At 44.9% G+C, this 25,298-nt stretch overlaps 1 protein-coding gene across 2 annotated transcripts in view; it reads right to left on the minus strand.

The window, feature by feature from the left end:
* Positions 1–22,711, minus strand: part of RIPOR2 (RHO family interacting cell polarization regulator 2) — a gene marked incomplete at its 3' end in the record, with an annotated part of 34,079 nt that extends 11,368 nt beyond the window's left edge. The window contains exons 1-13 of one of the 2 annotated variants that reach the window (XM_081996780.1): positions 22,581–22,711; positions 21,207–21,362; positions 20,487–20,565; positions 20,245–20,268; positions 19,176–19,229; positions 16,018–16,167; positions 15,025–15,088; positions 10,790–10,833; positions 9,373–9,498; positions 7,279–7,427; positions 6,006–6,135; positions 3,279–3,968; positions 473–657 (exon numbers count right to left, since the gene is read on the minus strand). In XM_081996780.1, the coding sequence (XP_081852906.1) occupies positions 473–657; positions 3,279–3,968; positions 6,006–6,135; positions 7,279–7,427; positions 9,373–9,498; positions 10,790–10,833; positions 15,025–15,088; positions 16,018–16,167; positions 19,176–19,229; positions 20,245–20,268; positions 20,487–20,565; positions 21,207–21,362; positions 22,581–22,690 (1,961 nt within the window). In that variant the 5' untranslated portion in view covers positions 22,691–22,711. The remainder of the gene's footprint in view (positions 1–472; positions 658–3,278; positions 3,969–6,005; positions 6,136–7,278; positions 7,428–9,372; positions 9,499–10,789; positions 10,834–15,024; positions 15,089–16,017; positions 16,168–19,175; positions 19,230–20,244; positions 20,269–20,486; positions 20,566–21,206; positions 21,363–22,580) is intronic. The other variant, XM_081996779.1, reaches the window with a different exon arrangement.
* Positions 22,712–25,298: the final 2,587 nt, after the last annotated feature.

Consider the following 25,298-nt stretch of genomic DNA (forward strand, 5'->3'; position numbering starts at 1 on the left):
TGAACAGAGTACCAGTCATCACTCTTACATTCCAAAGGAAACCTACACCATGCTGCTTAAATCTGGCCCTGTGTTACTGTTACTGACAAGCTTAATCCACTGCAAAGACTCATTCGGCTAGAGAGAAAAGACAAAGGGAGGGGGGAAAAACCACAGAGGAATTAGTAATTATATCCAAGGAAAGCCAGGTCCAAACCTATGTCAAGGAAGAGGCTCTGCCAGTATTGATGTCAGCTTAATTTAACTTATCCTTCTTTGGAGGGCAGACTGCGCGTACTTGGACAGGAAAAAAGTGATCCTGGAAGCTAAAGATTTTGTATGCAGCAGCCACGGGGAACCCTCTGACCCTATAAACTCATGAAGGATTAGTCAGTCTTCCTTGAATAATGTGTGCACCAGGATCCCCTGTTAGTGACGAAGAGCTAGGGTATCGGTTTGGCATAAGCACAGCTGGCAGTTACTACAAACTTACCTATTCTTCTCAATCTCAGTATCTGAAAATACTGAGTCTGCACCTCCTCCACCATTACAAACCTCCACACCACCACCATCCTCATCATCAAAGTCAGAGGTGTTCAGGAAATCAAAGCTTTCTAAAGCACTTTCAACTGTTAGACTTAAACTGGAGGACCTGCTTCGGCTTACTGCTGGCTTGCACTGCAAAGGCAGAACGAACCAATGAAAACCCCAGATATTAGCTACTACTGAAAGAAAAGAAAAAAAAAGGATAAAGCTTAAAACTTTCAAATTCTTCATTTTATTTTTAAAACTTCATTTTATTGGGTGTTTCATTTCAAACCTTCATATTCATAGCATATACAATCAAAGCCTGAGACTTGGAAAAACCCTTCCCTTCCTCCTCCCCATCCTACCCCCTCTCTTCCCCAAAGGAAAATCCTCAAAGGCAAAATTCAGCGTGTTTTATAGAAATGAGAAGGACATCTTGAATCCAAGTGATGCAGCTTTCAGCATCCTCCAAAAGGAGAGATGGCAATTAACACACTGTAAGTTGAAAGGGGAAGGCACGTTCTGTAATTGCTGTTCTAGCTTCAGAAGCCAATTTATACATATTCAATGGCACTATCAGATTTATTCCAGATGTAACTCCAACAGACCTTAGGCAGGAATGGATTTGGTCCCGTTCCTGCAGATTTATTCAAGGGGTGAGAGGACTTTTGTAGCCTTTGAAGCCGCTGAAGCCGCATGGCTTATTAAGGAAAAGCCAGTCAGGCATCAGATTCCTAGCTGACAGAGAAAGGCAGGATTGTAACAGGGAAATTAACAGTGCTAGAGAGGGGGGAAGCCATCCTGTCTCACTGCTGTGAAGAAGCACGACTGGAGCCCTGCTGTTGCTGTAGGAAGTATCAAAGGCCCTCGTTCCATGTGGTGATTCATCCAGACATGCCCACAGAGTTACTTCCAGCGTCACTTTGCAGGATCAGATGTAACTTGAGGGATCACCTCTGTTGGTTTGTGCAATGACTTCAACACCTTTAGCCAATATGTCATTAATTGACCAGAAACAGCCAGGAGCCACCAGTGCCGTTCCACAAGCCACATCTTCCAGTCCCAGGCAGGAGCCAGGACTTTGTCTCAGTTGGTAGAAAGAAATGCATCGGCCTCTGAGTTCAGACTCAGCACCAGCTCCTCTAGAGCTAAGGAGGCTTGGAGTTTTGTTTCCAATTCATTTGCACACAATATGCTATATGGTCGTATGTTAGCACTTGACACCTTACACTGACTGTAGAGTCATGAGCTGATCAAGCACACTTCCCAACACCTCTGTGACACAGGCGGGTTCTGTATCTCGCTTCCTCTGCGGCCCCGATGGTTTTCGCTACCATTTCTTTCAGGGCTGGTAGTGCAGCTTCTTCAGGCGAAAGCAAAGAGCAACACGTGGGCTTCTCATTTTCTCTGCCTATCCGATACTGCCAAAAGAGATTTCTTCAGCCACAGCTGGATTCCAGCTCAGCCTTTTTGCATGGGGAGCCCAGCCCAGCTGCTGGCAACGCCGAGTGTTGGTCTGTGGGCCGATCGACAGGCGGCATGCAGATGTAAAGCAGATCTGGAAAAGGCGTCCTTCTCCAGTGCGCAGGAAACCTGTTCGCACACATCCGTCCTCTCTCTTCCCCCCCATCCTGTGTCTGTCCCTTTGTAACTTCTGATAGAAGGAGTGTAAATAAAGAGTCTCCATTGCTCCTCTGCTGTTTGGATAGTTGACCTCTTTGTACAAGTTGCAGAGCAGCCACGAAGTTAAAAAATATTAGTAACAGTAGCTTTGCCTGCTTGACCCTCCTTGGGAAATAGTGCAAGTAACAGGGGCTGCAGGCTGTCAAAAAAGCACTTAATTTGGGAAAGTACCATGCAGCTGCAAACACCAATGGAAACAAAGATGTTAACAAACTTTCTTTGTAAAAAGATAATGCTGAAGGATAAATGCTTCTCTCCTTCCTCCTCAGCTGTGTTTTTAAATGATAAGGCTTAAATGACTAGCAGACCAACTTGCATATGAATATGAAGCATTTGAAATGATTACTTCCCATATAATACTCTTTGCACAGTAATGTGTCATGAGTTCATGGGGGAGATACAAGTCACAGTGATTGGCAGTAAACATATTAACAACACACATGCAAAACCCTGTTCTTCCTTCTAATTTTCAACATGCTATGTCCATCCTAGCATAATGACAGGATGTCTCTCCTTTTAAAAATGGATGGCGGAAAAAGGAAAAGGCTTGGAAAAAGCCTAGGCGATGTGGGGATGGCAACCTTCAGTGAGACCTGTGCTTCTAGATCCCTTTGGCAATTTAGAAAACTCAGTTTAAATGGCTACAAGGGCTAATCCTCAGCTGGTGTAGTTTTGCACAGCTCTACAGAGTTCAGGGGAGGTATGCTCAAGTACACTTGCTGAAGATGTGACCCATAGATTTTAAAGACAGAAGGTTGGCTATAGTCTAATCTCCAGCATGGCACAAGCAATGGGTTCACAAGTGGTTTCTTCAGAGGAGGGTATAATTGAATGACGTCTCTGCCATTGCACCTTTTCTCTTTCCCCCAGGTTTTGAGTAGATTAAAAGATCCATTGCTTGAGGATACAAGGCTACAGTTAGCACGTTGCAGACAGGTTTAAAAATGCAACAGTGTGAAAGGACGCTCCAAGCAGGAGCAAATCTAACTGCTACTGAGGAATTTTATTAATCTCCAAAAACTCTACTTTGATGTTTGGAGGAAGGGAAGGAAATTCTACCCACTCAGATTTTCCAAAAATGTACTCACTTTTAAGATGTCATCCAGATGCATCACTTCTTGGTCCAGGTCCTGAAACTCTTTATACTGCTCTTTATGTGGCTCAAGAGCTAAGAGAAGCCCTTGTAAGGCTTCTTCAATGCTTCCATCGAGGTAAGACTTATATCCTTCTGACTCCCCACTAATCGATCCCTCACACGGCAACCTCTCTGGGGTCATGGGTGCCTCTGCTGACGTAAGCCTTTTTACCAGCTGCTTCGTGATGTTGCCCTCACAGGTATCCAGCTCCACAGGCTTGAGCTCTGAACCTTCATCCGTGTCCTGCAGGAGAGACACCGGGACGCTTGTTTCTATAAAGACATGATCGCTCCCAGTGTCAGAGGTTTTTTGGCAAACTTCAGGAGCTGCCCTTGGGGTGGACTTTTTCTCCACCACTGCTCCCTCTCCCCGGGACGGCAGGTCCTTCGGCTCAGTGACAGAGTCTCTGCGGGAGTCATTGCTGCTACAGTCCAGGCTTGAGCCCTTGGAGGACTTGAGAGCTCGGTGCTGGGTGGGGGTCGTGGTGATGTCAGGGCTGGAGCTGACGTGAGCAGAAGAGGACTCTGCTGCATTGGCAGGGGGCACGCGGTCTTCGTAAGGCAGGTCGCCAAAAGTGAAAGAAAGAGGCCGCTTCTCGGTGGTTGCCATTCCATTTTCAAAGACGTCATCTGGCAAATTTGACTGAAAAGGTAATAGAGAAAGAGATAAAATATTTTTCATGTAGCACTGGAAAGAGAAAAAATACAGTATGTGTCTGGGAAGGAAAAATGCAAGGAAAAAGATTAAAGAAGCATTCAAGTATTGAGAGATGGAGGAAATATTTCAAATCCAACTTCTGCTTTCATCTGGCATGGGTCCTGATTTCAGCAGGAAAACTGCTTGAAAACTTGGGCTCAGCATCTCTCTGGTAAGCTGAGAGCTCTAGGAAGTAAGTCCCGGAACAGAGACCCGAATACTGCTCAACTTACCAGATTCCCTCAGACAGCTTTTCCACTGCACTGCTCTAGTGCCTGCAGGATACTTCATTTTAACGGGTTGTACTTAAGCTACCTTGGCTACATTTTCATATCCACTATAGATTTCTGTTGTATTTATTTTCTGACTTCTAAAATGGCAATCCCTAAAGTGTAAAACAGGTTTCTTCAAAAGTTTCTTTAGTGTCATAGCACTTTAACCACAATATTATTGTGCTATTACTTTTCTGTTAAAAGTATGTTCTGCATGTGGCATAGATATCTCTAAAAATTGTTGAACATGAGCTATACAGGAGTCATGTTCAACATGAGTTTCTTCTGAAAGGAAACAGAATTTGTGTGGTAGTGTATTGACCAGGACACTGCTTATTGAGGAAAAAACCCAGCATATACAGACCCCAAAATTATCACCGCATATACTTATGTTCGTCTTTTGGACTGACCTATGGGGAAAAATCACTGCAGGGGTCACAACCTGCCTATCTGACCTACAAATCTTGCTTTGTTATGTGGCAAACTCATGGAAATGCACAGCACAGATGAAAGGCAACTACTATTTTGCTGACAATTTGCTGGAAAGAACTGTAGGCATTCACACGTTGGTAAGGTGAACAAGGTTAAAGTGTCCAAAACTTGCATCTTTTTTCCCCAGCAGCTTTTTTCCCTAAACATAATTATATTCAAAGGTTCATTTCTTCTTTTCCCCAACATGGGTGTGCTTTTAGCATCTGAAAGTCATGTTACTAGGCAAATGTGTAACATCAATCAGTGTAGCAGGCAATTTTTAAAAACACCATGTTGGCTTGTATTCCTGCCCTGCTCTCCACCCACAGATAGCTGGCTTCTAATCATTATCTCTGTAGAAACCAAGAGGAACTTTGATTTAATGCAAGCAGCATGGGCTTACAGTCATGTTCTCCCCTCTAATCAGTCAGCAAAATAAGTGAGTTGCAGCAGAGAGCAACACGTGAAGCATGCGTGGGAATGGAGATGCCACATGGGGACTGAAAAAATCCTTCACCAAACAAAAACCAGGACTCACATAAAGCTCTAGCCCTGCTTTTGGGCTTAGCCTGAGCGATGGCAGGTCACTAAAAGAGCGACTGCGGCGAAGCTTGTCAAAGAAAGTGTCTTGCAGAGCATCTAAGATTGTCAACTTTGGCCTGTCTTGCAGGGGATGCAGCCATTTCTTCAACAGTTAAAGCAAAGAGGGTGTGAGGAAGGGCAAGTGAAACGAAGGCTTTGTAGCAGAGTACTCAATTACAGGCATGGGATGCAGCACTTGTAAAATTCCCATCTGTACAGATGGCCCCTGTTCAGCTTAATACACAGTCCTGATTAAGCATTCAGAATTTGATTCATGCAAAATGTAGGAGCACCCTGTGAGTATCTTTGGTACAGGGGCAAATTTTACCATGGGATACATTAAAAATACTAGTGCTATAATGGTTGTTACTGTTACAAAATGAACACACCTCTTATAAAGACTATTCAAGTATTACAGCAGTCAGACAAGAAGAATCGGTATGCAATAACTGGCCACCTCGTTCCAAAGATGCCAGGATCATAGTCACCTTCTTTTAGGATTAGCAGTGACAAATGCACTTGCTTTGTAAGTGTTTGTAAGGGTAACCTGCTGGAATCAGGGAAAAAAGCTTAGACGAGTAAAGCAATGAAGCATTCGCAGGGTTGGAACTGCTCTCGGGCTTCTCATTACATAAACATGAATCTGAACAGAGCTTACAAAGAATGAGCGGTCCTTGAAGGTTGGCGTTTCGGGAGTGCCTTGGCTGTACATGGACATTCTCCTCTGGAGAGCAGATGCCTTGCTCACATTTCCAGTGGATGGGGTCAATTCTTCAACATCAAAGGGACTACGGACACACAGGCAGGAAAAAAAATGGTTGTCAGGCTGAGCAAGAAGGAATTTCAGGTCCATGGAAAAGATTTTTGAAAAAGTGGTTTATTAGCACATCAAAACCCAGAGGCAGCAAGTTTTTTAACTGATGTGTTTAAAAGAAAATGTTGTTAATTAGACAGCAGGCCCAGAAGTGTAGTTTTCGGTTCTGATAAAAGTATTCCACTCTCAGAAATCATTTACGTAGCCTAGTCTGATGTTATTCTTCTCACATGAAGTATTCTTGGATTTGAGCTGACGAGTGTCACACATACTAATGAGAGAGGTGCTCTACTATTAATAGAGCTGCTGCATTATAAAGGAAACCAGTAGCTGTTATTGCTGGCTTCATGTTTATTGCATTACAAGAAACAGCATACATGACTGTAAAAGCTAAAAGCATCAATGCTTCTTTAGAAATGACAGTTACCAATTTTATTCAAGTGTTATGAGAATTGGGTTTGAATCCTAACACCATCAACTTACCAGTGCTGACCAATGCAGATAGAATCATAGAATCATTTAGGTTGGAAAAGGCACTTGAGATCTGTAAACCTAACACTGCCAAGTCCACCGCTAAACCATGTCCCTAAGCGCCACGTCTACAATGGACAATGCTAGACTTCCCACCACCCTCGGGGTGTATGAAGCCCTTAAAACCCAGCTTTTAAAAATGGGACAACTTCTGAACTTGGCTACGCTAGCATAAATCCAGAGCAACCCCACTGAACTTTACACTAATGTTAAAACATTTTCATGAATATATGAGGACTCAGTTATGCCCCTTTCTTGAGGCTGGGGAAGAACTATACTCTTTAGGCAATTCTGTGATCTCTCATCCCCATGTGTTTGACATGCCTCGTAATGTCAGTACTCAGCACACCTACTGTAACAGCCCAAACCAGGCACAAGTAAGAACCTAGGCACAAACCCATGTGCCACAGGTAACACAAGGAACCTGTGCCTGACCATGATATTTTTCATCTCCCAAACTTGGGCCACAATTCCCTCCTCATCTGCCAGGGAGCAAAAAGGAGAGAAGAGACCACATGGACATTTTTTCTTTGGTTGAATTTTTACAACCACTTGACCCAGTAACCCACCAGCCAGCTCTACTTACTACCAGGTGATTTCAAGGTTCAGCTTTATTGTGCCAAGGTCGTTAATGTCTACTGCAACCACCTGAGGCCGAGCTGCAAACAGGTCTTTTGTTTCACAGGTAACACTTCCCACAAGGATATGAGTAGCAAGTCCTTTAACTTCTGTGACCTGTATGAGACAAGAACAAGACACCTAGGACCACACACAGCATTGCAATTCTTCATTACAAAGCAATGGTTTTGATTTTCTGGCCTGGATCCCTTGCTAAAAGGCTTCCAAAATATGACTGTATTTGTTGCATCTTTGTTACTTAGGGGAAAAATGAGATTTTTTTTTTTAAATAGATGTATAGTCACATGTGAGCATGCTTCTGTGGTTTTTTTTTTTATGTTTTTATAGTGTCAGAAGAGAACCATACTGGCTCAGACCAACGGGCTGTCCAGCCTTGGTATTTGGTCTTTTGCAATGACCATAAGCAGAGCTCAAGGAAGAGTAAGAACAGGGAGAGCATATGAGAAGTTTTCCCATCTAATACTCTCTCAGCAACTGACAATTTTCATGACAGGCAATCTCCTGATGTAGCTGGTCTACTTAGTAATTCCCAAGGAAGCTCTCTCCTGTGTATTTGTCTCCTGTAACTCTGAAGCTATGCAATTGTTTGCATCTATGATGGTCTTCGGTGAGGGTGAGGACTTCCACAGTCCATATGCTTTTATAGTAAGAGTAGAGTAGAGCACTATTCATACTTATATATGTATCTGCCTGAAAATTCAGAGTTACAGTTATATATGCAGCTCCAATATGCAAAGAAACATTGGCTATTTGCTTCAAAGTCAGTTCTTGAACCTTCTATGTGAAAGTCTTTGGAGAGAGCCCAAAAAAGGGTAAGAATATACACATTAACCTTAATAGGACTGGGACTCTCATTTGTAGCTCTTGTGTACTACAAGAAAGGGTTCTCTCCTAAACTTCTACCTTAAAACTGTGGTGTTAGATTGAGGTGAGTGACTCACCTTGTGTCACAACTTGACTGTCTATAAAAACCTACTGTTTGGAATTATTTTGTTGGTGGTTTTGTAATTGCATGCATTTTTTTTCATGAAGGTTTTGTAGTGTCTAAGTAGGACATTTCCCATGAGACTTTCAAGACACTCCTCTGTTTAAGCTGCCTAAGCAGGGACACCTGGTATAATTATTGGCAGTAATTTCTAGACAGGGATCAGGGGATGGGTATTTCTAGGCTGGAGATTTGTTGGAAGGAAAGCACATGAGCATGCGGACCTTCAGCCAGCAGAAAACTGTGTGGGGAGACCTGGGGCAATGAGGCAATGAAGCAGTGGTGGAAAGACTCCAGTTTGGGAGGAAAAGTCGCTGCTGACTGCTAGGAGTTGCAAAAGTTGCTCTTTCCCTGGGGAATGGAGCATAGAGTCAGAGGAAAGCAGAGGCTTGCAGGCATTAAGAAATTTTGGGAACTGCTGTGCTCTAGGAAGCTGCTGAAAAGTTGGAGTGGTTTTCCTACAGGCCTCCATCTCACTGTGAGCAGAAACCTCATAGCGCTGGTACCTCACACTGTAGCTCTGCTGTACTGAGCAGGGTGGTGGGATGGGACTGTTCTACCTTATGCCCAGCTGGCCCTGTGTGTGTTCAAATGAGAGACCTGTGTATTTCTCCAGATCAACAGACGCTGCTTTCTTATCTGAGCAGCATTAACAAACTCATCAGTAGTGGGATTTTTCGCTTTTGGGTTTTTTGTTGTTGTTGTTTTCCTGAATGCTGTGAGCAAACAGGTTTCCAGTGTTCCCTTGCTTTGGTGCAAATAATCTGAGTTGCTGGAGAGTGATGTGAGCCAAGGGTTATGTTAGTGTGGCTATGACACCAGTCTGGGGAGAGTTAGGACAACCTCTCCCACAGGACTCCCAAGCTGATTACAGTCCCGTAGCATCTAGATTGGACGACACTGTAGCACTTCAGTCTAGTGGGTGTGTTGGAAATACTAATGATTGCTCGTTTCCAAAGAGGTTAATAGTCTGCTGCTGCGTTTTTGTGATGGTACACAAGAAGGCAGCTTCTTGACTCCTGCTTTACTTCTAGGAAAAGGAGTTGGAATGCGTACCTTAATGGAGATGAGTCCAACAATGAGAGGGAGAAAAACCATTTCTTCTCCGTCCCAGCTCTGCTTGCCATTCACTTCTATTTTGCCTTTCAGTTTCCATCGCTGGCGACCGTAACGCATGAAAATCTGAAAAAGAAAAATCCTCTCATTTTCTTGAGAAATCTGCTCTCACGATGCACAAATATCAGAAACAGAATTGGCGAAAGGGTCTGAAAAAGGTTGGAAGAGTTAGCTGTGTAGGTGCTGCACTCCTGCCTCCCATCGAGCCAAAAGGAAAAGGTCTCCTGCAGGATCTCTGCCTCTCAGCTCTCCCAATGTACCCCTCACCCAGCTTTCACCTTCATGTAACCAGCAAAAAAGCTGCAGGAGTTTTAACTCTATTCACAAGGAAAGTGGCACGGGGAGGGGGGGAGATTTGGGAGGGCAGGATGAAAGCCCCCATGGCCTTTCCTAACATCTACAGCTTGCTGGATCTGTTGTCTTCCCAGGCAGGGGAGAGGGTACCTGAGCTTTTGGCCATCCCCCATCAGAGGCCTCCCCAGGGGCGAGACTTCGCCTGGCTGGTGATGGAAATGAATGAGACCCACGGTGCAGCAGGACAATCTGAAGCGGTAACAGCAGCAAGCCCATTTCGGGCTGCGGGACTGGCCGGGACAGACCTGAACCAACTCATGGGCCCCGCAGAGGCAGCACACGCTGCCTGCAGGCGTGGGAACGGCAGTGGAGGTTTGTCACGGGCAACGAGAGTGGGAACAAATGAACTGATGATCAAGACAGCTGGGAAGTACAGGTTGGGGGGATCCGTTATCAAGCCACTGCAAACTTCTTGCAGGGTTAGTTCTGTTCTGGACAGAGCTGGAGGCTTTTCTTTTAATCTGTCTCTAATTAAGCTGCTCTTGATGTTCTCCACTGGAACACTGCACTGACCGGAGATCCTGGCACAGCCTCACAGCAGGTAACATCTGGGTCTCAAGAAACGGTTATTCTGTGTCTTTCTGCTACTGTTTTATGACAAAGTAAAGCCTAAGCATCTGGTAAAAAGATGCTTGCAAGGATGTGTTCAATTTGCTCTGTGTGCATGGGATGGGGCACATGTTTTTTTCCAGAGGAATTAGAAATGTTTGTCACTAATAAGATTTTTAAAAGTTAAAAAAACCCCAAATGGCTTGTAGTTCTTCAAATAGCCATCATCCAGTGCTCCAGATATAATTTTCAGATCTTCTGACAGGTGCCCTGACAAAGGCAGACATAAAGACAACCACAATATTTTTCAGAGTATATACAGGAAAAATAATAGCTGTTTCTTGGGGTGCTGATGTGAAAAGGTTTTATTCACCATGATGTAAAAAGCAGCAGAAATCTACCTTCCTTTTGATTGTTTTGCTATTAAATAAACCATAAACCAAGGTGGACGTACCTCATATTGGTCTCCCGGGCAGAGCCGAGCGAAGCCAGCCAGACCTGAGAAGGAAAGACACGGAGGGGCTGTGGGAGGGCCTGGGCCCTGAGCGCAGGGGTGCCCGGCGATGGGGTGCCTATGGCCACCAAGATTGCAAAGGAGAGGGCAGCAGCCCCCCCGCAGCCCGCACAGCCGGGAGGTGTTTTTAACCCCTCTCTTACTGCTGCCTTAATGCCCTCCAAACCAAGACTAATACCACCACCCCCCCATATTAATTTTCTTGCTCTTTCTTTTCTTTTTTTTGGGTATACAATTCATTGGGTTGTGGTTTCTTGCATATCAAAGATTTGCACTTTACAGCTTTTTTTCCTACAACAGCTCCAATTATTCTATAGTAATTATAGAAAAAGAAGAAACAGCTTCCTGACATCATCTGGCTTCAGAAACCAAGCTTAGCACCCTTACTATCATGATGCGTAGGCGAGCTGCTGATTACCATGTACTGCTTGCTGCTCAGCACTAATCAGACTGAGCTACACATTTTAACAGATTCCTTTTTAGTACATCTTAATAGAAACACAAGAGGGGCTCCTTCTGTTTGGCGTTTCCATAACATTATCATTCCCATATGATCTGAGTACCTTTCAATAGTAAGTACATCACAGAACATGACTGACACTTGTAATATGAGATTTATCCTTTCTTTCCCCGGAGGGGGAGAAGTAGTGCAGCAACGCACTTGTGGTATACGTTTGTTTAATTAAAAAAAAAAATTAAAATTAAAAATTAAATGTAGGACATGATGATGCTATTTCTATATTGGCACTGTGCATATGAAACGGAAGGCTTCCTGAGGCTTGTGACCATCCTGAAATCCCAAGGACATTACCATTCCTCTCCTTGTGACCTGTTCTGCTACCAGATGCAACTGGTTGATTTTCACTAATCTAATCCTCTGCTTCCATAAAGGGAACCTCTCCTTTCTGACAGATCTCCTCAGTAGTTAGCTATTGCACTTGTTTTAGTATAAAAATTTACTCAGCTTTGCCTGGATAAGCCTAAAACTATGCCTCTAGTGTTGTAATGCCCAGAGAAAGCAGTCTTGAGGACACATACAAAGCCTGTGGCAGAGAAAAGAATGAAAACAAACTTTCCAGGATCTTTGAGCTGCCTTTGTCCTAAAATGCCATGGATGAACATATACAGGTGTATTAAGATCAAGGCAAGTAAGATGAACCCTAATGTTGGTTTTATTTACTGGGCTGAATTAGTCCTAGCTGGAATGTAGGAGCAACTAGACCCCTGCACACAGTCATGGCCTGTCCCTGAGATCTGCTGATCCTCCTCCATTTCTTTGACCAGAACAGAGTTTTCTTCGCTCATCCTACTGTTTAGCAGAATAGAGAGTCCCTTGGGCAGAGATCGTATTACCAATTCTTTTCTAATTTATTTACTGTTTATAAATAATTTAAGCTTACTAGCACTCCACTGCTGCTTCTCTCTCCCCAGGCATGCTTTTATAAGTGAATTTGATCTCTGCTGGGACATCACTGAAAGTATCTGAGGAAAATAAAAGGTCCTTTCTTTGCTCAGTGGGTTGGGTGGGAGGGGGGGAAAAGGCAGCTTAAAACTCCACATGGACGTTGTCTGGAGTCCGAGGCCTGTGAGCCATGACTGGCCCAACCAGGCACTGGTTTGGGCAGAGGGACAGTAGGAAGAGGCAGGAGTGGTGAACCTGGAACTGAGCTCCTGCAGCAGTAGGTGCTGGTCAAGTCTCTTCAGCCTGATGAAAAAAGGGCTGACCTGATTAGTAACTGTGTGGCACTCAGGGCCTAAATGTATGGCAGGAACCAATGGCTCTATCGTACCATTTCAAATGTTGTGCCTTCCTAAAAGCACTGTCCTGGGCTCGTAATGCAGATGGAATGGCAGGTTGCCCCTGGGGCTTCAGCATAAGTAATTAGGGGATAGGGCCATTACGTGGCTGCGGTAAGGAGGCAGCGCACTGGTGTCCTTCGTCAGTAGGGCCACCTGAAGGCATCAGTTCATGCAGCATGGGCAGCTCTGCTCACGTGGACGATGCTGGACACGCGGACTGTGGTGCTTGTGCTGGGCTCGGTGTTGCTGAGCCCCTGGTGCGTCAGGCCAGCGTATCACTCTCCCTGCGTGAAACAGCTGGGCGTTTCACTTCCTGCTGTCCTGGCACTTCCAACAGGTATGGGGGCACTTCCCTGTACATCATAACAGGACATGCACATTCCATACAGGAACTTCCAAATTTCCATGCCAGGTTTCCCTGTTTAATTTCAACAGCTGATTAATCCTGAGCAGTAATCAAAGCCTGCTGGCAAGTTTATTATTTTTATTCTGAAAAATGATTAGGCTTTTTTTTTTTTTTTAAAGTATCAGTCATAAAAACAGTGTGGGTCTCCTGCTTCCTGACAGCACTGTGTAGGTTGGCTTGCTTTCAGTGGAAGTGACAGAGGGCACAAAATAAAAATAACTTTCACTGGAATGGCTAGGAACAGATAAGCTTTGGGGAGAGGAATGCTTTGATTTTAAATTAGATCCTAAAGTTAGCTAGATATGCTGCAGGATAACATAAGGGGGAAGCTTGCTGCATGATCTGTAGGCTTCTGTGCTAGAGCTGTTGGGAGCTTTAGCAATAGCAATATCTGGATTGGCTTATTGGATTCCTATTCCCAGGGAAAACTATCTAGATAGAAATCTTAGATGTACCAGTTAGAGAATATTTAATGATATGACATTTTTCTTTGCTGTTTTCTAATTTTTGTGTTCTAATCTTTACGCTCTGAGAACTGTGTTCAGAAGTAGCTGTTGTGTGTGGTTTGTGCTCTGCTCCTGTATGTGAGCGCAGCACCTGCCTTCTCGAGAGCCCTTAAGCTTCGCTGGAGGATTTGGGCATACAAAAGAGAAGGGGCCAGACCTTTTCAGCCCCACCATTTGTGACACCTTCTGCAACATGTCCTGCTGTCAGGAGCTGTGCATTGCCCTGTATTTACAAGCAAGTAAAAAAATGCTCCAAGGGACCTGGCCTGATGCAATTCCCTTTCTACACTGTGTGACCCTATGTTTCCTTCAGCGTGTCCACGCTGCAGTTCTGCTGTGGGTTTTTGTATAGAAATATCTGTCCCAGTGTCTGTGTGTCCATCTTGTAACTTTACATCTACACGTCTCTGCCTGCCTTTCCAGTACTGCAGAGTGAGGGCTTTAAAACCTGAGGTTTGATGCTGTGGGATGGAGCTAGGAGAACTCTAACAGCTGCTGCACTTGTTTTCTCTAATAAGGGAGCACAAAGTAACTATTTTAACTTAATCTAAGCTAGATCATGTCTTACACAGTGCAACCACGGGACACAACTAACAACCATAACAAGGCAAGCAGAATAAAAACCGTCTATGAGATTTGTGAGCTCTAAAAACTCCACCAGCAATACTGTGGGTTTTTTAAATGGCAAGATTTCAAGTGAAGAATTAAGCGTGCATGAATATTTAGATGCTGATTTTGTGTTACAGAACTGTTTTCATGCCAGTGATTGAAGATCCAAAAAAGACATGCCCCCCACAATCTCTTCTTTAAGACACTGAGTCTTAAAGGGACAACAGCATTACCAATACCTGGTGATTCACTGAGGCTTCAAGTAAAACTGATTCCATTGTATTCAAACCCATAAAGTCCCCTGTCATAAAGACAAGGAGTAAAACGGAAAGGTGAATGCCACCACTGAGTTATTGAGGTGTTTAAATGGTAAACTACCCCCAGCTCTTTGCTTTTTTACATTTGTTCAACAATAGTAGTAGTCGGAATCGGCAAAACTAAAGGACTTTGGAACAGCTGGTATCAAATTAAGGAAGTAGTTTGAACTTCAGCTCCACGGGCATTCACATAATTTCCCAGCTGTTGTCTTAAAGGATTATGGAAATAGAGGCGAAAGGTACAGCAGCCTTCGAAATGGAATTGCTTTGGCCGTCGGGAGGAGTGTTTGAGGGAGGTAATTAGCCTTGAAAACAAGCAGCAGCATCTCAGAACGTCGCTCTCTAAGCTTTGATGTTCCTTGCTCTGTCATCCTTTCCACTGGGCAGGGGTTTTGAAGGCACAGCAGTGGGTGTGGTGGGGGAAAACCACACTTATCACACATACATGTCACACTAGTGTGCCTCGATGCCCTCACTAGCGTGCACAGCGACTGTCGCTGTTTAGGAGAAAAAAGGGAAAGGCGAAAAGGCAATTACCTTTCATCTTGATGCAAAATTCCCCCAACAGGTTTTCCAGTTCTGCTTCTATGGTACACATGTTCTGTGTTGGACAAGAGAACAGTGAGGTCAGACAAACCATCTTTGTGCCTTTTTTCTCTTTTCTTTTTTTTTAAGTTCTGTTTTGAATGAAAGATATTTTGCAATATAAATCAATCTGCCAGAGCCATCCTTGTTGTTTAGCTAGGTCTGGCCCTAAAAAAGGCAGCTGAGCTATGCCTGCTCACGCCGAAGCTGAATGTAACCCCGCGCTCTTCTTCTGTTGCGCTCTAATCCTCCTGTTGGCAGCGGGCAGTTGTGGCCCTTGAAGCGTACCCTGGTCACTGTCCCAGTCCCCTCCAGCCAGGACATGTGCCAGCAGCAGCTCCATGCCAAAGTGGCTCCCAGCATGATTTAATCTCTCAAGAAACGTGGACTACATTAAGAAAAAAAGGCTGCAAAAAAAAAAAAAAGGTACCGGACCCTCTCCAGTTCAGATTTAGGAAGGTTGTCACAGCTTGTGTGCTGCAATGTTTGCAACATTATTAGACTCTTGTTCATCTACTGCCTGTTTAATAAAATAGATGTTGATCACAGCAACTAAAAGAGGATAGGATGCAGCAGATGTCTGTATACACATGGGTTCCAGCCAACCTGCCATCCCAAAATCTGTGGGTGGGAAGGAGGTGGTTAGGGTATAAGCAGGTTCGGGGCAAATTTACGCTTTTTTCTTGTGCAACGGTTCCTGAGTATAACTCTCCTCTCATGTAGCATAAACATTATTTTTTCAAGGAACTCTTTGGGCCCATGTAACCTGTCCTTGTAAGTCATCAGGAATTCACCTGAAGGCAAACAAATAAACAGTAATTCTTCTTTGCTGAATTTGCTTTTAATTTTTTTTATCTGGATGACATTCTCCCTGCAATCAGTGGCAAAGTTCTCATGGCCTTCGAACAGCGCGAGAGTGAAAAGACTAAACTGATAAGGATGTACCTCTGTGTACTCCTTGTAACTCCTGTTGATTTCGGTTAAACTCTCTCGAGCTGCTTTGCTGGCAGGAGACATTGCAAAGGCTTGCTTCATTTTGCTGGCACCATCACAGAGACGTCTTTGGATACAGTAGGCTTCATAAAGCTCATCCACCTAGTGGGAACAAGGAAGATGTATTGAAAAAAACCCAGAAAATCCAAGAAAATAAAACCAACAAACAGTGAAGTAATTTGCATTACAAGGAAACTCAGCCAAACTGTTAGATTCAGTGGAGGGGCTGAGCAAATGAAGCTGTGACACCGTTACAGTCTATGAAAAAGAAACACAAGATAAAAATAACATCCACTGTAAAAATCTCATTACAGCACCACTAGATGCTGCCAGCAATTCACCTGCTTGCCCTGCATGCCTTTAACCATTGCTGCTCCCTTTCCTCTCTGTCTGGCCTAGGTACAATCGTAATGGTAGGGCAGAAATGCAGCAAGCTTCTCAAATCTGTCGGTGTGGAAGAGCTCTTTCCAAGGCAACTGCAGCGTCCACACAGTCAAATGGGACTGGTTACGTTAAATGGCACATTTAACAGGGCCAGCAATGTCTTCTGCATTGCTAATGCCAACCCTGGGTTGAGGGTTGTAATATTTATGTATGTAATATATAAATATATGATATAATAAATGATAAATATAATACATAAAATATATGTAATATTTGTATAGTTGCAATATTTGACTAATAGGTAGTATTGGAAGCAGGGAGTGATTTTTTGAATTCTGACTGCCCATCAATCAGAAACTGGGAGTCGGAATCAGCATAAGTAAAAGGCTTAGAAACAGCTGATGTCCAATTAAGAAAGTATTTTGAACTTCAGCCCCCCAGGCATTCACATAATTTCCTAGTCATCTTAAACTTCTTTGGCAAGCCTTAGGCACCCAATATTTCGTAAGCACTCTGGAAGTTTTGCAAAACCTAGTCACACACTGTTAAAAGGCTCACCTGGATCTAGCTTCAGAGTGCAATGGTTTTACACGTCTCATGCTTTGGTTTCCCTTTTCCCTCTAATCCCTGCGCTGACTGTATACATCTACTCCATCTGAGCTGTTTGGTAGGAGTCTACAATGGTATAGCTGGTATATATATGTGTGTATATATAAAAACAGGCCTGCCCTACCGTTATGATTGTACATATATATATGTGTGTATGTATATCTCTCAGCTATATATAGTGATATATATTTATATAAATTTAATCTGCCAGATACAGGAGATGTAGGTTTTCTAACCTGACTTTGTCAGGATGAAGAGAAGGAAAGGAAAAGAAGCAGCTGTCTCTTCTTTCTGCTTCTGATGTTACTGCTAAGATAGGATCTACAATAAGTTCTTTCCTTTGTTATCTCTGACATCAGGCAATCGCCCTGTGCCCCATGGAGCTTGTTGCTCAGTAGAGGATTTTTCACAGCAGAATTTCTCTCTGTGAAAACATCCATTGCCTTGGCTTCCTCAGTCTACAACTCTGTGTTGCTGCATTACAGATGAGCCTGATGTGACGATCCAGGTGTGTTCCAAATCCTATTTTCCAAGCCTGCTTAACCTCTAACAAAAAGTGCTGTTGCCTATTTGTTTGGAATGGGACTGGTCTTCCTGACAGCTTCAAAGCTTTAGGTTGACTTTTACAAGGCTAGCTTGGATTCCCGATGGCTGAAGTCCCTGACTTGAGGGATCTCTAACCAAAACAGGGACTGCTTTGCAAAGTCAAAGAGTTCAGCAAAAGAGACATGGAGGCACAGGTAACATTTTGCCATTTCAAAGTTACAAAAAAAGCTTCTTGGAGTCATATCCACTCCTATTTCTCTTGCAAGTCAGCAAGCTAAAGACACCTACTATAAATAGATGTTACTTGGTATTTACTTCTGCCATCGGGGTGGAGAGTTAACCCAAGGTTGATGTCCTGTCCCTGACCATGCAACCACAGCTAGGGCATGCTCATCTGTCCCCCTAAATACACGGGGTCTGCTGCTGGGCACCCCATTTTCCTCGCTCTGCTTCCTGTACAGAGCAGTGGTGGGTAGGCAGCAGAAGGCATCGCTGCTGCCCTGGTTAGGCACAGCTGAAAAATACCTTCTCTATCATTAGAAACAAAAATGTTTCTTTACCTGCCCAAGGCTGTAAGCTTTAACGCAGAACAGCTCGGTTCCTTTTGTCTCTGTTGCTGTGGGTTACCTAAAGTGAACTAATGTACTCAGCAAGCTTGAGTAATACTGACCAGCATTACCTCTTGCGTTTGGTGCTTTTCAGTCCTATTATAATCCCAGAAACCATTAGCTCTGAGCAGGCTGCAGTGGGAAGGACTTGAATGGAAATGTACTTTAAGCACTAATTTTGCCATTCATGTTGCCAGCAAGAGAGAAGGTGGTTTGGGGAACAAAATTTCAGTCTATCACCTTATGATTTATTTTTATTTTTTCAGATCAAAGAGTAAGAGAAAACTGAAATTAAAAGGTTTGGATGTGTTGTCATAATTGGAGCACTTCAAGCTGTGCGAACGCTTTTCAAATGACTCTCAAAAGACATTTCATCCGTCAAAAATAACTCATTCTTTTGTCAGGCTCAGAAAAGCAACTGATCGCTAGCAGGTATGTTTATAACTAAGACAACACACGCCATGGATTTTGTCCAGCTCTAAAATGTATTAGTATAAATCACAAGCACCTCTACTGCACATTCTCACCGATGTCATCAAGTGGATGTGGGCCCCAGACCATGCAGCAAAAGCGTTAGCAGTAAAACCCAGGAATAAATCCAATCTAGCTGCTGTGTACAGTAGAGACAACTGCTGAATTAAATTACTTTCAGATGCAGTTGCCTTTCTACCTATAGTTTAACAATAAGCATGCTATGAGATAGATCTTTCCCAGCAAGTTCCTGACCCGATGTTCTCTCTCTACCTAAAAGTGGGCGGGAGTGTCTTGGGGAACGGCTGGACCTCAGGGGCTACAAACCCTTTCTTTGGCTCTGACCAGCCCATCTCCATAAAAATACCAAATCTGGGAGAGGCTTTGTCAAGGCGGCCTCCCTGGAGCAGAGGCGTAGCAGGAGCCCAAGGGTTTGTTTTCCTAATAACAGAGGGGCAGATGCAGAAGAAAGAGGATAGCAGTGCTCATTACCTTGCTAATGTGGAACTCCAGCCTTCTCATGTATCTTTCAACTGCTTTGATTTGCTGAAGGAAAGGAAGAGGCAGAGGGTGAGGCACATTGAAATAAATCAGCAAGACACGGCCACACTAGCTCTGCTCGGGTCTTTAGGTCCCCGTGAGGCTGAGAAATTCTTCCTTAAAACACGCAGGGTTTCGTTGCCCATGAATCTGGAATCAGCTGTTCCACCTTACTATGTGCTGCTGAAAATGGAGCTCGCTGACTTCTGTACCTAATATATTTTTGAAGAAAAAAAAGAGTTTTTCTTTGATGGGATTTCCCTAGATGTTTAAATTCTTAAAAAAAAACCCAAAAAAACCCCAGAGCTTTTTAAGCTCAAAATACAATACTTTGAGTACTTTGAAAACCTGTATTAAAGTTGGTCAGGTTGTGCGTTTCAAAATCCATTCTGTTCTTCAGCAAACTGTTTTTGACAGCAAAACCAAGCTTGGCATTTTGACTGAAAAAATGCCAGCCTGGGAAATGTTTTTGAAAACCTTCCTTTTGTTTCACCCAAATCTTGCTGCGGGGAAAAACATTTTCAGTTGTTCAGCTCTTTCTTCCCCAGAACTGGCAGGAGCAGGGATGAGCCGGGGCTTGACCCAGCTCCCACAGCCACCCCCGGCATGCCCCTGCCAGCCTCCTGCTGGCACGAGGCAGTGGATTTAGCGGCTGGCAGCTGACAGAAATAGGAGGTCTCACTCCTCTGCCTCCGTCCTCCCCTGGCATGGGTCTGCCTCCTTCCCCGTGCCTGTCCCAGAGCCGGTTTAATTTGACAGACCCCGGGGGGGAAGGGCCGATGGGGTAAGTTCGATGCCAGGTTAGTGAGCACAGCTGGCTGGCCGAGGCAATACCAGAGCCCCTGGGAAGAAGAGGGGAGCGGGACTTCTTCCTTCGCACATACAAATTGTCAGGTAACTTCTCCCTCAGTGGCGTTGGCCTGGCTAGTAGATCCAGCTGAGAGGCTTCCCACACCAGCTACGCACGCCATATGGATACTAACGCTTCCTTTCAAAACCAGCGTCAAAGAGGGTAACGTACCTTATCTAAATCGTACAGGACTCCCTGCAACAGAGGAGATGAAACTGTGATTAATTTTGCAACATCGCAGCCGCATGAGAAAGTAACGTTTATCAGGCAATAGGAATCACAAACAAGATCAGGGATGGAAGGGGAAGAAGAGCATCAATGCAAATTCCCTGCATCCCGCTCCCACCCCCAGCTGCTCGAGCACCTCGAGAAGGTTACTGTGCATCCACACGATGAAAAAGCGTGACACGTACCAGGCGTGAGTTTCTTTTCATGTCTTTCAACTGAGTAGTCAACTTATCCAGCTCTGTCTGGTGAACTTCCAGATACTCGCTGTAAACACAAACCAGAGAAGGGACGCATGAGCTCTGCAGCACATACCAAGCTGGCTGCTGACCTTCCTAAAAGAAAATCTGCGCGACGAATGGCCTTCCTCATTGGATTCATTTTCAGACAAAAACTCATTTACATTGATCTGTCGTAAAAGCACCTCCCTACTGCCTTTTTGGGAATAAATAGGAGCCACTTATTTCACTGTGTATAAGAGCTCGGTGCTCTCCTTATGCTGAACAATGAGTTTCAAGTAAGCTAATCTGCTGCTTAGTTTATGGGCTGGAGCCTTCCAGTCGCTGCCCTTGTATCTGGCTGGTAAAAGCCTTGTTATCATCTGGGACGTTATCTTAAAGGCAATACAAGCCTCTGATAGAACTCTAGGAAATTCAGAAGAAAAAAAAATCTAATGTTGAAATCCCAGCCTTTGGGAGCTTTCCTAGCAATTTGAGTGGAAATGGGATTCTGCCCCCTGTATTCCCGTTCCCCATACAAATATTTCAGGTGCTAACTGTTACAGTCCAGGCTCCAAGAGGTATATGTTCCTCTCCTATGATTAAGGATCCCTCTTCCTCTGATATGTTTCTCTAGACTCCACAATGTCACAGAAAGGTTCAATCAACAAGCAGGATAAAGGCTCTTACTCCAGGCCATTCTTCAGGGCTCGGTAGACCTCTTCCATCCTTTTAGGCTGAGGCTCTTTGGGTGTTGTGCTGTTTTTATGACCCAGATTATGCATTTTCTTCACCTTTGCTTGGGGCTTCTTGAGTGCAGAGGAATTTTCAATAAAGGAGTTACACCTGCAAAATGAACATTAAAGAGGAGGAAACCCCTATAAATCATAAGGATCTCAAAGGAGCATAGCTTGAAGAAATCCTCTGATATTATCTCTGCTAGCAGAAACGAACCTGCTTCCATGCCTGCCAGTTAAAGGACTGTGTTTGTTTACAGGTTAAGAGGTCTGAGCAGCCTGGGACACGTGCTGTCAGCTTTTGATGTGCCAGTTGCCTTGCTGACATACGAATGCTGGTCTGGAAACGCTGGGCTGAGTCTGAGGCTCATCAGATGTTTCTCTGTTTTATACCATGCCTGTTCTGCTTCACGTTGCTCAGCCACAGCCATAAAAGCTCTAAGCTAAAAACAGCAAAACCCAGGTGCTAAAAACAAAGGGGAGCTCAGGTGATCTCAGGCCTAAAGCCTGGGGGGTCCTAAGGAAGATCTGGGCTTGGTTAAGAGCACCTCTGGAGGACAGCATCACGCTGCTGGTCTTGAGCACGGACCGTAGGTGGCTCCGTACGGCAACGGGAAGATAGTTGTGCTGCACAGAGGCACCTCTTTGGTGACTCTGCTGAGGGTAGGTCAGCATCTAACCACCATCACTGACTTGAGCTGGCGATGGGAGGTGATCCTTTGCCTGCCATTCCTCCTCGAGGAGGACCACTATTGCTAACTGGTGGTCCAGCACTCGAAGACTTTACACAAATTAAAAGTAATTTTAAAGTAGCCTCTGGGGGCACCAGGAGCTGGTTGACTTGGTAAGTGCCTGACTCAAAGCCCTAAGTCCTACCTAAAGGGTGGTGCAAGGAAAGGCTCTGCGGTTTCCAGCAGGACATGAAGGCAGCCCCGCAAAGGAAATGGCGTTGTTTTGAATTCATAGTGGCGTGGCACTGAGAAAACTGCCTTTTACACAGCAACGGTCTTAAATTGGGGGCGGTGGGAAGTGTATTATGTTCCTGCGCATTTCACATGTTGAAACGATCACTGCGTTTAGAATGATTCTCCGAGATTCTCTCACAGCTCTAAGGCACGTGAGGAAGATCTGCATTAATGGGGGAGAGGCAAACATGCACTTGGTAGCTAAGGCAGAGCGCAACAGCTTAATTATACAAAAAATATGTAGAGAGATTTTAGCCTGGAAGACTTTACTCTGCAACCAGAGAGAAGGCAGTCCTCTCTCGCCTTTCTTCCACCTTCACCCTCCCTTAGGGCCTGATTTGGGAAGTCCCCTTAGAGAGCACGATACTTGCCTGGAGCGCCTCTCCTGAAGCCCGCTGAAGCCAGCGAAGGACTGGCTTCTAATAATCCCATTAGGGCCTCCTGGAGAGAATGAATGTGATCCTATTGACATGATTTCGGGGAGCCTGGAAGATATTCCTGAAAAACAACAGAAAGCAGGTCAGTGATGATGGAGGGTAAGGGCCAGGCGGTGAGGCTGGGACTGCCTGGTGCCCATCAGGCATGGTAAGGGGCAGCTGACACAGGGGCCGCAAGCCAGGGCGCAAAACTGTCTGCACTGCCCAATCATCCCACCTCAAAAATAAAACAGCCTTGTCTTCACTTCTGACTTACGGCCCAAGGGTCTACTGAAAATGTGCTGGAGACACAAAGAGAGTCTGGACGTGGGACTAGAAACCAGACGCTTCAGCAAGCTAATCCCAAGGCCATCCCCCATTTCTGCTGCGCCTGGCATGCTTCTCCCCCAGCCCTGGTGTCCCCATCTGCTACATCAAGGCGTCCCGGTGTCGGGGGTGACAGCAAGTCTAAACTACCCTCTTATCCCCACAGTGGAGGAATGATCACGAGCGCCCAAAAAAGCAGCCACTTGTGAAGGCCACAGATTTGCCATGTAAGCCTTTGCAACCAAACGTACTTATGAAAGACAAGCACCGGAGCTACGGGGTGCCGGCACGGCAAACACTCACTGGAGAAAGCAAATACGTGGGGAAACGTTGTGCGGCGCCCAGTTACATTTAATTTGTAGGGCTAAGCTGGGCAAATACTCTTTGAGGTGGCAGTAGAAGCCGTGGTGAGCTACTGCTTCTCCATGGAGAGGACCGCGCTGCCCGAGGAGCTGCTCTGTCAGGAATATTTCTGCAAGAGCTCTGCCAGAAACACTACCTGCAGTCCCAGCGTTGCCAGCGCTACCGGTAACGTGAAGCTCTCCCTATGGCACAACCCAAACAGCATACGTCTTTCTGTTTCAGAAGCAAGGGCTACCCCCTCTGACTGGATAGCCCTGAGAGATGCCATTAAGGTCAGTGTTCTCCTCCACTGTGGCCAGCAGACAACAGTGCTCCACCGCCTGTGTCCCCAGCTGAGCCAGTTTAACCACGGCAAGGTTGAACCCTTGGGACAGAAGTTGCAGAGCAGGGCTGTGAGCACCCATGGCAGAAAGCCACGGCCAGGAGAGGCGGAGGAAAGGGAGAGGGTGGGAGCAGGAGGTGCTCGGGAGAAACCGCAGTGAGGATGTGCTTCGGCTGACTTGCACGGGGATAAATATGCTCCAGCCACAGCTGCAGATACTTCAGCCTTTGGTCAATGAGAGCCCAAATTTGGCCCTACATTCATCCATAGCTCTTTCAGGCTCTCAGCACACGTCTGCTGGGCTGAGCTCTGCTCAGGCTTGCCAATACCCGGCATTTGGCAGAAGCCACTTTGCAGCTCCCAGGGCCAAATCTTGCATCCCTCTAGACAGTATCTACCCGTGCCAGCTGATGCCTAACAGTTCAAACCCCACCGAGACCCAGCTCCTGAGAGACAAAGCAGAAGCCACCCTATCACAGTACTCTGGGCACCTGCACAGCAAGTCCCCTTTAGCTTTGCAAACAACCTTAAGACAGTTAAGGCTGCGTGCTGTATGCTGCCATTTGCATACAAGGATTTGCATTAAAAGTCGGGTCCAGAGTGCCAAGGAGCAGCAAATCCCTTGCAAGCGTTCAGCACTTGCCCCATTTGACAGAGTGATTAACACACACACACATCCCCTCCCACACCCCTGACAGCACCTGGACACATGAGGGTAGAAGCTAAACAACACTGACAGTCAGAGGACATTTAACTGCATAAACATCAGCTGTTCCTCCAAAAATAAGAGGAATTTGAGGTTGGGTACTAGTCATGACCACATTGGCTATAAAAATGTAATTACTTTAGATTCAAAATTTTTGTCAAAATGCTAGGATCTTCCACATGATGAATACATTCTGCATTAATGTGAATGAAAGATTTGTTTGGTTTTGCTCCAAACAAATTCTTTGTGTCCATGTGTGACTGTGTGCACACATATTGGAAGTGTTTAGGTTTTCTTTTGCTTCAGGGAAACTTAAAAGAATAATCATTTTGGAAAACGAATTTACTTCTTTATTTTGCTCAAGCACTCAGATGGCTTAGCAATACTTTAGCAGCTAAGACTTTCTTCAAGATCCCAGAAGGAAGTGCGGAAGAAGTGCAATTGAAATGCAAACTGAAGACCTGCCTGGAGCTACTTTTGCTCTGCTTTTGCATAAAACGGTCAGAACTCAGAGCCCAGACAGGCTTGTGCTCTCTCTATATATATTATATATAATCTTGGTGATTAATATATGTTTAATTTCTGTACAGAAGAAAATTGTGATAAAAGAAGGTAACAGAGTCAGAACTGATGAAATCTCCCAGTTCAGTTCAGCTACTTTTCAGTTTGTCGGGTTAGAGGTTGATTCTATTGTACAAACACGATCTGTTCTTAAGATTTAAACTTACATTGCCGACACCGCAGATACTTCCAACTGACCTCACAAAATTGCACCAACTCTGCCTGGCAGCAGCAGCCCCTTAGCCCAGATCCACACAGACAGTGACTGCATATGGGTGCCACGTCGATGGATTATTTGTGGTACCTACATCTAGCGAATACACGTTGAGTGATGAGTATCTGTCACATTATTGTAACACACTTTGTAGAGGGGGACTTATTTTCC

Source organism: Phaethon aethereus (genome assembly GCF_964289735.1).
Source record: "Phaethon aethereus genome assembly, chromosome: 2".
Lineage (NCBI taxonomy): Eukaryota > Metazoa > Chordata > Aves > Phaethontiformes > Phaethontidae > Phaethon > Phaethon aethereus.